The sequence below is a fragment of the Aptenodytes forsteri genome, unplaced genomic scaffold (genome assembly GCF_000699145.1).
Source record: "Aptenodytes forsteri isolate BGI_AS27 unplaced genomic scaffold, ASM69914v1 Scaffold54, whole genome shotgun sequence".
In the NCBI taxonomy this organism is placed as follows: Eukaryota; Metazoa; Chordata; class Aves; order Sphenisciformes; family Spheniscidae; genus Aptenodytes; species Aptenodytes forsteri.
The window spans coordinates 12,729,711-12,740,528 of record NW_008796044.1 but is presented as its reverse complement, the minus strand read 5'-3'; the positions used below and the strand labels follow the sequence as shown (position 1 = coordinate 12,740,528).

The window sequence follows — 10,818 nt, the reverse complement described above, 5'->3', positions numbered from 1 at the left end:
GGTCTGGTAGTAAAGAGGATCTGCAGCGGCCCCCGGAGCTGACTCAGAGGGAGAGGTCGGACCCTCTGCACACCAAACATGGGCTCGCGGGGTTTTTTGGATGTCGCAACCTGTGAAATCTGGCGTTGGCTTTGCCTGGAAGCGAGTCCTTGCCCCCAGCATTGCTGGTCAATGTGCAGAACAGCCATGGGCCGGGTGCTAGTGTGTAAATCCCATACCCCGGCAGCAGCTTCTCTGTGGCAGCCCTGAAGGCTGAAGCGTGGGTGGCCAGCGTGGACCTGCCTCCAGCCCTTGCCCTGCTCACAGCCTTTCTAATTCTTCCCCTTTTTTGTGCCCATCGTTTTGTCCTCCCCTTTCCTTTCCTTGCCTTCCTTGAACCGCTTGCCTTCTTGTTGATCACAGGGGCGAGGCATGAGATCTGCCACCGATTGCCCTTGGATTGGGCTGGCTGGAGCCAGCGGATGGAGCGGAGGTGTTCCTGGAGAGCGGTGCTATGAAGTGCATTTTCTCTAGAGAGCGGGACGCTACAGGGGTGAAGCTGCTTTGTCTGAAGGGTCTATGACCTGCCCACATATAGAGGGTTTCATGGGCAAAACAGTCCTCACTTGGGGAATTTTTATTTAATTTATTGTCAATTAACACAAATTGGTTCACTTGGAGTCCTTCTAAAGTAACACTCCTGTCCAGTGCCTCCTCCTTCCTCAGGGCTGCTTTTAGCCAGAGTGTCTCATTTCTCTGGGCCTGGTGCGGAGTCCTCAGGCTCTCCAGCACGGGAAGGCAGCAGGAGTTTAATTCGGTTGGCAGTGGGAGGTGCATTTACTGTGATGCATGACACCAAACGGGAGCAGGTCTCCAAACAGGAGCTGGCTGCAAATTCACCAACCTCTGCAAGAAAACATCGGGGTGAGAAATGGGGAGAAAATGCCCCAGGTGCAGAGTGAGTCCCAGAGGCCATGCTTGTGCTTCCCAGGATGCCGTCACCCTCCTGGCATTGCCCTTGGGATGGGCAGCTCAGCTGAGCTCAGTCCAGTATGCGATTCTCCCTTGTAGGGCAGCCCACCGTGAGCAGCCCCAGGTGTGCTGCCAACCCCAGCAGCATGGGGGCGGGATGCTGAAATATCCTATGCTTAAATAGGATATTGAGTGTGCTTAAGTATTTGCAGCGATTAAAATGCCACTGGCTGTGTTATGCTCCAGCTGTAGCAACCGCTGCTGGAGACGGGTTACTACGGACCTGGGGCAAGATGCAGGCTTTTTGGCAGCAGGACTTTCCAGGAGAGGGAATTGCTCTGAGGAAGAAATCCCATCTCGCTCTCCCTCCCTGTGCCCCCAAACACTGTGTAACTCTGGTATCTTGCCCTCATTGTAAGGGCAGCCGGCAGTGGGTGCCAGGGAAATTCCTGGCCTTGGGACCAGTGCGCTGCGGTCAGCCGGGCTTCCTGACGCCTCACCATCGCCCCGAGCCAGGCTGGGGACCAGCCCTGAGGGGCTGCCTGGTCTCACTCGCGGTCCTGTGCTGCTCTGAGGCAGCTGGGCTGTGGGTGACGGAGTCACCGGTCACAGGCTTATAGCAATCGTGGTACAGCCAGAAATTTCACTGGAGCGTTTATGCCTGTGCCCAGGGAATACAACCCCTGGAACGCACCCCAGGAGCCTGTGTTTTGGCAACAAGAAGGACGCAGGATGATAGCTCACATGTTGCGGCCCTGTGCTAACGCCGAGCAGATTTCCCCCCCTGCTCTGGAGGAGCAGAGCTCCACTGCCCCAAATCTGGCTCTCCCAGGGGTGCTGGGCTGTCTCCCAAGCCCCAAAACTTCCCTTGGACATTGCAGCCGGGTCCCTGAGAGCACCGTTCCCAGCTGTGGGGCCGCGGCCGGCTCTGCTCCCCACAGTTGCTGTGCCGTGCCCGGCTCTCCGGCAGCCTCACGCCTCCGCTGCGAAGCTGAGAGCTGCAGTGCTGAGCCGCAGGAAGAGACGGGCAGATGAAGATCAGGGTTATATCCTCCCTTCAAAACATCTTCTGCATCTGCTCAAGCCTTCGCAGCCGGTTCCCAGCCAAGCAGGTGACCCGTGAGCTGCTGTGGGCATGGCACAGGCTCAGCCCACCCAGGTGCCACCGGGACTAGGGTGCCCATTCCTCATTACACACAGGGGCAAGACTGAGGAGCCCAAATCTCTATGGGAGAGAATGAAAAAGCTTCAGCCAGGCCGTTTTCCCCTGAGAAAGGTGATTTTGTTACAAGGGGATGTTTTACAGGAAGGCATCAAGGGAATTTTCGGTGGAATAACAACCAGCTGAGTCGTTTCAGCTTCCCTGGTTTGTCTCTACATGTTGCTGCTTCTCGACCTCAGCTGGTTTTGAAGTGTTATAATAATATTGTGTTATTATTCCTAATGCTGCTTTGATATTTTGAAGGTGAAGCTTTCCTCACCCGGCTGTTCTGAGGAAGACTTGGGTATTCAAGACTTTTTGTTCTGACTTGGAAACAATTGAAAGTGCTGGAATTTCCCACTTTTGGAAATTCCAGTTCTTTTCTCCTGGGCACTGGGGGGAAGTGCAAACATAAACTGTTTGGGGGTGTAGCCTCTATGGCATGTGCCTTTCAACTGCTTCTTCAGCAGCTTGAAAGCACAGGAAACCGCGTGCGAGGACGGGTGGATGCCATCAAGTCCGATTTGTATCTCTGTTTTATAAAAGCATCATCCGCACAACGGCACGAACCCTGCCGGGGGTTTTCAGAGGCATGAAGTGAAGCTCTCAGTGAAATCCCTGCGCTGCTGCCAGCCCCAGATGCATTTCCAGCCCCTTTCTCAGCAGTGGGGGACCCTGTGGTGCTGCTCAGAGGGTTTTTGGGGTCTCCAAGGCCCTCCCTGGGGCTGGGGCAAGGCTCCTACCCGCGTTTGCCTGCAGGAGCAAGGAGACACTGAGACTCCTCAGCATGGGCTCAGTCCCACCCAAACCTGCCCCAATAAATCGACTGCTCTTGCCCCAGGGTCAGCAACAGTAAGGTTTTATTTATGAGATTTAAAATTGTCTTTTCCATCTGGGTAAATTCCTGGGTTAGTGGCATGTTTGGGTATGAATTATGTTGCACCAAGCCAGACAATAATCCCCTTACACAGACCCCTCTGCTCCCCTCCCCGAGACTCCCTCGCTTGCAATGTGGTGCCGCTTTCCAGAGCAAAGTGAGTCGTCCTCTGCAGGGAACTGAGTGTCCCCCGAAGCCCCCGAAGCTGCAGTGACATCAAGGCGGTGGGTGCGCGCGTGCTGGCTCAGACACGAAGAAGGGGCTCCCGTGGCTGCCTAGTCCTCTCCCCCGCACAGGGCCAGCAGAGCCTTGCGGTAGTCGCCGGAGGTGTCCTTCTGCAAGAGGGAGACCCGTGTCAGAGAACTGCCTAATGATGCCTGCCCCAGGGAAGCCCAGTTCAAGGTGCTGGGCATGGGGAAGGCATAGCTCCATGCCCTGGCCACCCCGCAGGCATCCGTGCAGCAGTGGAAGATGTCGGCACATCCCCTCTACAGCCAGACCTGCCAACACTGGGGCTGGCTGGAGCAGGTTCCCCCTCCCCAGGCGATGCTCAGCCCCTATGCCGCTCATGGCACCGCTCATGGCTTGAGTCCCTGCAGGGCTCATGGCTGGGGCTCAGCCAGACAAGGTGACAAACCGGAAAGGGACACCCGTGTCGCCTCACCTCAATCATGTAGTGCAGCGATTTGTCAAACAGGTCTATGAACTCGCCCCGGATGTTCAACAGGTCGATCTCGCTCCGGGAAATCATGATCCGGGTGAGGGTCCTCTCATCTGTGCCGGCACCCTGCAAAGGGGAGCTTGAACAAATAACCCTGGAGGGACTGGGGCTCAGGGACCCTCCCAGCATCTCCAGCGCAGTCCAAGCTGCGGATCTCCCCTTGGACATGTGCTGGGCTTGCCGATGGCAAGACACAAGCCTGCCATGTCCCCTGCTAACCCCAGAAAGCTGATGCAGTATTTGAGCTCAGCCCTGCCCTGCTCTGTTGGGGATGGCCGGGGGCCAAACCCCATCGCTGCTGTGGGATTAAATCAGAGAGTCCCAAAGGGTGTCTGCCCACCATAGCCCCCTCCTGCAGCCCAGCCCCAGGACAGCCCGTCTGCACCTTCATGGACTTGTAGAGCTTGTCAGCGAAGAAGGCCGGCTTGTTCTTCACGCTCCGGACTGCAACACACAGAGGGGAGAGAAAGTGGGCTCCTGGCTCACGGCACCCAGGGGACACGTCGCAGCAAGGAGCTGTGCCACCCATTGGGTCAGCTGCAAACCCTCCTTGGCACAAGGGTGCAGGCTTGACCCCATAGGACGCCCTATAAATACCCCGACCCCACGCCACGCTGGGAGTCTCCATGGCCCAAAGGCAGCAGGAATGTGCCCTCACGTTGCCTTGGCAGAGGCAGGCATAGGATAGGACGCCCTATAAATACCCCCACGCCACGCTGGGAGTCTCCATGGAGGCAGCAGGGCAGGAATGTGCCCTCACGTTGCCTTGGCAGAGGCAGGCGAAGGGGCCGCCTGAACTCTGGGGAGCCCTGCCCCGAGGGAGCACCCGCCAGGCACTGACCGATGGCCAAGAAGGCGTCCCTCACGTCTCCCGACATCCGCTTCCTGATGGCGTGCTCCACGTCGTGGTTGGTCATTTTGATGAACTCCTGAAACACTGGGGATGGGGGAGAGGAGAGGGTCACCACCGAGCCGCTCCATCCCAGCCCCGGGTGCTCAGGAGACCCGAGCCTCAACCATGGAGACTTCTGGACCAGATGGGACCAGAGCAGGCTTGGGTGACCTCAACCAGCCATCCCAAATGCCATCTCTTCCCACCACTGGGGAGACAGGGCCACCCCAACCTCCTGCTGCCCAGGAGTCCCATCCAGCCCAAATCAAAGCACTTGTGTCACAGCTGGGGGTCCAGCAGCGACGGAGAAATGTGGTCCTACCTCTGCGGAGGTGGGGGTAGCTGCGGGTGCAGAGGATGCTGAGGAAGCGGGTCTCCAGGGAGTCACTGGAGTCGTTGCTGGAGACGTCAGCAAGTTTCTGGGAGAGCAACCGAGAGTGAAGAGGGGGACAGGGGGACTAGCATAGCGGAGAGGGGCAAAGATGTCAAACAGCTCTTCCTGGGACAGCCAGTCCTGAACACCCTCTTGCAAAGAGGGTAGCCTCTTGTGAGCAGGAAAATAGCTTTTTTTGGCCAAAAAAGGCATTTTCTATGCATGGATGTGAAGGTGCACATCTGCACACTCACACACTGCCTCTGAGAAAAGATGTTTTCCAGTTTTTGTGAAAGAAGCTGTGCAATGCTCATGATTAAGACTTTTTCTTGTCTTTTGGGGAGTGTGTTTTGGGGGTGACCAATATTGAACAGGGAATTCAGAGCTGCCAGACACAGGAGCCACCCTCCACCCTGGGCTGCAGCAGTGCTGCCCACGGGTGAAATGGCTGCAACCCCTGCTGTGAGGCTCAGCAGGGAGGCTGTACTCATTGTACTCATTAGTCTATTGCAATAGAAAGTTGCCCCTACCCCAATTCCCACTTTTGGTGAGGCAGAGAAGCCAGCCCTGAGTCCCACACTGCCAGGAACATGGGTCCTGCATGCAGGCAGCGGGCAGGATTGGTCCCCAGCCCTCCCAAGGGCAGGAAGGTGGCTTTCTCTCTCTCCTGCCCAGCGCTGCAGGGAAGTGCCCTCATGCAGGTCTCATCTGTCCCCTTGCCACCCATCCTGGTGCAAGGACCCTGGAGCCCCAAGCAAGCAAGCACAGCCCGTGTGGTCAGAGGAGCCCGGCACGTGGGGCTGCTATCCCCAGCCCCAGCCCTGCACCCAAGAACCGCAGCATCCCCTCAAACATGCAGAAGGCTGAGGAGTGAAAGGGCAGGCACTCACCAGGGTCTCAGCAACAACCTGGTGGAGAGAAAGAGAGAGATAGGAAGACAACAAGGGTCATCAGAAGGTGCTGCTCAACCTTTATCCTTCCCTGACAAAGCGAGGGAAGTCTAGCAAAATCCCCCCAAAATGACCTGTCTCCAGCTCCCCTGCTTCCCTGTGAGTGGGGCCTGATCTCAGGACCTGTGCCCTCCTCCAGTTTGGCCCCTAAACCGCTAGCTGGGACGGGGGGGGGTGGTCTTTGGCCAAGCAAAGGGAGCCCCCCACCCCTTGGGCTTGGGTACCAGCCTGTTGCTCCTCGGAGAGCATCCTTGCCTGGCCCCAGGCTGGCTCACACCAGCCTGCCCGCCTCTGCCAGGCGCAGGCAGTGGGAGGAGGGGAAGGGCAGCTTTGCTGACAAAATACAGCGTGGCGCGCCAGGCCAGCTGCTGCCCGGCTGGCTCGTCCCTGTGTTTGTCATCCCTGGCTCTCTCTTTCTCTGCAGCAGGTGGAGGCGAGCGGCAGTGCATGCGGCGGGGTGCTGGCAGCGCAGCATCCGCTCCCTCTGCCGGCAGCGGCCCTGCTGGGAGAGCTGCGCGTCTGTGCGCTGCCGGCATGCGCTGGAGCAAGCGGTGCTGGGGCAGGACAGCCAAGCGACAGCTCGGGTTTGGACCTGTACCGAGCTTCCCAGCCCCTTTCAGAAAACACTTGGCCCGAAGGAGCAGGCGGCCAAGGTGCACAGCCCGAGGGTCACAGTTCTCCTGGGACTGGGAGCTGAGCCAGGCAATGGGGCCCCAGCACCCCCCTGCACCGTTTCTGGCTGCTCAGCCTTCCCCCTCCAGTCCTGGCTCACCACAGCCCAGTAAAGATGAGGCAATGGTTTGGGGGCTGAGGCTGGCACCCCGGTGTGCTGGCAGGGTGAAAAGCAGCTTAGGCTTCAGGGCTGCCTCATGTACAACACAAAGAAGCGGGTGGCTCCTGCAAACCAGCCCAAAGCTGCCTTTGAAGCTCAAGTGCTGGATTTCAGCATCAGCGTGTTTCTGGACCCCAAAGCTGCAGCTCTGCACAAGAAATGCTGCAGCCCCCAGTTGGGAGCTCCCCAGCGCTGGGCCTCGGAGCTGCTCTCATGGTTTGCAGCTTCTCCGTGCATGGAGCAGCAGAGCCCAGGGCATCAGAAATCAGGCCTGGGAGCTTTACCTCCAGGGGTGTCACTTCACCTGGCATCTCCCCCTGCAGCTTACAGAGACCCTGCCCCAGCAGCATTTGCTTCCCTGAGGATGCCATTTCCAGACCAGGGGATGAAATATCCTCATTTTTTTTATGCAGAGCCTGTAACAGCACTGCCAGTACGGTTCTTACCTTGGCATCTTCATGCGCCTGTGTGAGGTTCTCTGGTCCTTCGTCGCGGTTGCCCTGTGGTTCAATACAAAAATCATGGAGCTGGGGAGAGGACATCTCCCAGGAGAGCCCCAAGTAAGGGGGTGGCAGACAGGGTCCAGCAGCACTGCCCAGCCAGGCGGTGATGCTCTGTTATCTCCATAGCCACCGTCCTCACATACCCCCACCACTGCCCATGGCAGGGAGGGGACAATCCCCAGCAAGAGAGCCACCCTCACCAGAGCCAGGGAGACAAGAATCCTCTTCAAATGCCCCGATGTGTCGGAGCTCAGGTCGTCTTCCAGGCGTGTGTGGTAGGCTGGGGAGAAGGGGGACAGCTGAGCCCTGCACCCTGCCTGCAGCTCTGCTTCCCACCCACCAGTGCCTGTTGCGCCCATGATCCCCATGGGGCCTGCAGATGGTGGTGGCTATCCTCCAGCCTTTGCATGGCTGAGGCAGATGCCTCCATCTGCTATTTTCAGGCCCGGGGAAGAGGGGATCACCCCAGCAGCTCTAATGCCCTGGGCACGGGCACAGCCTCTTGCTCCAGATGCTCCCGAGGGAAAGGGATCATTGTGAAAGAGCTCTCAGGGGAGGAGACATTGGTGGCAGAGCTGGGGCAAGTCACCGTGACATGGAGAGAGGCCAGGACCACCGCTCTGCTGGGGGTGACCAGCCACAGAGCCATCTGTTTAAAACCATGGGCTCTCTGGGGGAGAAGAGGCTGGGGATTTAACCTGGAGCTTGCAGCCCTCGTTCCCTAGGGAGAAGGGGGCATGGATGGAAGGGAAAGAGAAGTGTATGGTCTGGAGGTGTGAGAAATCATAGGATGATTTGAGGACTCCCGCCAGCCTCATCCCATGTTTCCACTGTTCTTTAATAAGGTGTTGGACCTGGAGAAGAGCTGCTCTTGCCTGGAAGGACTAATAGATATTCACAGCACCAAACCATGGACCCAACCCAGAGACAACAATTGTACCCCAGGCTCTGAAAAGGGCCTCGTACAGTGTTAAACACAGTCCATGCCCAGGACCCAGGTGCTCCCCGTGTCCCTCCCATGCCGTACCTTCCTGATACGCCTCATTGATAGCTGCGATCTCCTGGTTGTTCCGCGTGGCCATGATTTCGATGAGGATGCTCTCGTCTGTGCCAGCCCCCTGGAAGAGAGCGGCATGGCAGGGTGCTGCGGGTGCCAGCACTGGACAGGGACACGGTGGCATCGCCCCGCCAGTGCCAGGTAAGGAGGGGCTGCTCTAACCCCAGGGCTGCCACTTGCCAAAAGTCCATGTCCAGCAAATGGCCCCAAGGGCTGGTAGGAACCAGCACGGAAATGTCCAAGTGTGCTGCTAGTGGGGTCCCAACTGGTGTGACTGGTGGAGAGTGGTGCACGCCACTGTTTTACCCCTACCCTGGCTCTCCTGTGGCTGCCTGTGCCTGGCAGGGCACTGCTCCCACTGCAAAGTGGGGATGCTTTGTAAAGCAGTGGGAGGTCTCCCTGGGAGGCTTTGTGTATGAGCTGGCTAGAGCGTGATGGGCTGCACAGAGGCCAAACTGGGCTCCCAACAGGTCTTGAGTGCAAACCAGGTCTTTGTCCTGGTGCTTTCCGCTCTGCTTTCCTTCCGTATAGGAGATGAGAGCCTGGGGGCGTGTGAAGCTGGAGTGCACTCACAGCCCCGGGCCGCTGGCAGTGCTGGTACAACCACAGCGAAAACCGCCTCGTCCTCATGTGCCGAAGCCGATACCACCAGCATGGCAGTTACCTCCACGGCCTTCCTCAGCTGCTTGGCATCGTACTGCGCCGGCGTCAGCATGAGCCCGAGGATCAGCTTGGCCAAGCTGCCCGACAGCTCGGATTTCAGGTCTGCCATCAGGTCCTGTAAAAGCAGTTCAGGGTTCAGTCCCCAGCTCCTTCCGCAGGGACGGACCGGCTGAGGCAACAACGGGGAGAAAACAGGGGAGGAGAGTGTGGCGGTGGGAGACATCTGGGAAGACCCTTGGGGTGGTTTAAGGTCACATTTTGGGGGGTGACTCTGGGGAGATCCTGGCTCTGGAGTCCTCTGTGCGGGACCGAGGATGGGGCAAGCGAAGGGGAAGGGACGCCCTCCCCTCGGGCTGGTGGTGCACCCAGAGCAGGAGGCTGCTTTGACAACTCAGTCTTCCTCGGGGGAGTCATGCTGGGGCAAATCGGGGTGCCCTGGCTGCCCACCGCTCCCTGGGCAGGATTTCTTTCAGCGAGGGGCAGATCCCTGTGTGGGAGGGGGCAGGATGCGGGCAGAAGGAAGAAGCAGGGTGGGAGGGGGGCCTGGCAGTACCCTGCCATAGTGAGCCTTGTAAGCCTTTAGGATCTGCTGCCTCTGGGCGTTGCTCCTCTGCGTCACCACCTCGATGATGGCCCCTTCGTCCGTGCCTGCAATGACAGCAGTGATGCTGGAGAGAGCCGCGGGGGCCAGCAGAGCCACACCGTGTCACCCCTGACCGCGGGCACATCGCCACCCCCACCCCCGCAAACTGGGGAGGTGGGGAAGGGAGAGCTCCCACAGCTCCAAAACCATCTCTCCATTCCCCCCGGGGCTTTCACGCAGCCCTGCGTGGGCCAGGGTGGGTTTTCCACCCCAGGAGCTGTTGAGCAGCAGGAAGGGGCTGGGCACGTGGCCCTCGCTTACCCAGGCCCTTCATCGCCTTCCTCAGCACCTGCGCATCCCCGTCGTTGTTGAAGCCTCCCGTGGGCTGCACGGTTCCTCGCAGCTGTGGATGCACAGAGGGGTTTGGGTTCATCCCCGAGCTGCGTGGGATGGAGGGATGGACAGAGAGAGAGGGATGGAAAGAGGGAGGGAAGGTGCAACCCGGCAAGCCGAGGCCAAAGCAGGTTGTGTGTTAGTGCAAGCACCTGGGGCTCAGTGAGGATGTCCCCGCCACTGTCGCCCCTTCCATCGAGGGGCAAACCGTAGCCAGGCCAGCAGAGAGCGGGGAGAAGACAGCAACAGACAGTCCCTGGAGTCTTGGTGTCCTGCTTGGTGTTATACCCGCCTCCCCTAGCACTGGGACACCTTGGCCAGGGCTGGCCACATCAGCTGAGAGCCAGAAGAGGAGTCGCTGAAAGGGTGCCCGCTCCTGCCCCGTAATTCTATCCTCCTGTGTCCTTACAGCTCCCAGCACATCTCCATCCTCCTTATGCACCTAGGGCTCAGGGTGTCTTTTCTGCACATCCCAAAGCACCCTTTTGTGGGTGCTTCCAGCTGCATGCAGGGTGCCAGCACCCCATGGCACGGCCGTGCCCCAGCCAGCCCTGGCGTCGGGGTGGGCTGCCCCGGGGAGCAGGAGGTCTCTGGTGGGCACCGGAGCCAGGGCTGCACATGATGCATTGCACAGACATGCAGGGCCTGCCACCGCGAGGGAGGGAGGCCTCAGAGAGAGGAGGGGGTTAGTGGAGCCCGCGGGGGGCGGCCAGCCCTGCTGGGGTTACATCCCGCCAACATTGTGCCCCAAAACTGGAAAATGGCGTTGAGAGAAGCCGCAGAGCGAGAGGCAGAGCGGAGGTGCGGGGCTGGCCGTGCCCC

General features: G+C 59.1%; 1 protein-coding gene across 1 annotated transcript in view; it reads right to left on the bottom strand.

Moving 5' to 3' along the window:
• Positions 1-2,995: 2,995 nt before the first annotated feature.
• ANXA6 (annexin A6) overlaps positions 2,996-10,818 on the bottom strand; it is a 26,739-nt gene continuing 18,916 nt past the window's right edge. The window contains exons 15-26 of the mRNA XM_009285824.2: positions 9,925-10,038; positions 9,574-9,668; positions 9,022-9,135; positions 8,328-8,418; positions 7,501-7,580; positions 7,244-7,297; positions 5,906-5,923; positions 4,965-5,061; positions 4,592-4,687; positions 4,136-4,194; positions 3,694-3,816; positions 2,996-3,364 (exon numbers count right to left, since the gene is read on the bottom strand). Coding sequence (XP_009284099.1) covers positions 3,305-3,364; positions 3,694-3,816; positions 4,136-4,194; positions 4,592-4,687; positions 4,965-5,061; positions 5,906-5,923; positions 7,244-7,297; positions 7,501-7,580; positions 8,328-8,418; positions 9,022-9,135; positions 9,574-9,668; positions 9,925-10,038 — 1,001 coding nt within the window. The 3' untranslated portion in view covers positions 2,996-3,304. The remainder of the gene's footprint in view (positions 3,365-3,693; positions 3,817-4,135; positions 4,195-4,591; positions 4,688-4,964; positions 5,062-5,905; positions 5,924-7,243; positions 7,298-7,500; positions 7,581-8,327; positions 8,419-9,021; positions 9,136-9,573; positions 9,669-9,924; positions 10,039-10,818) is intronic.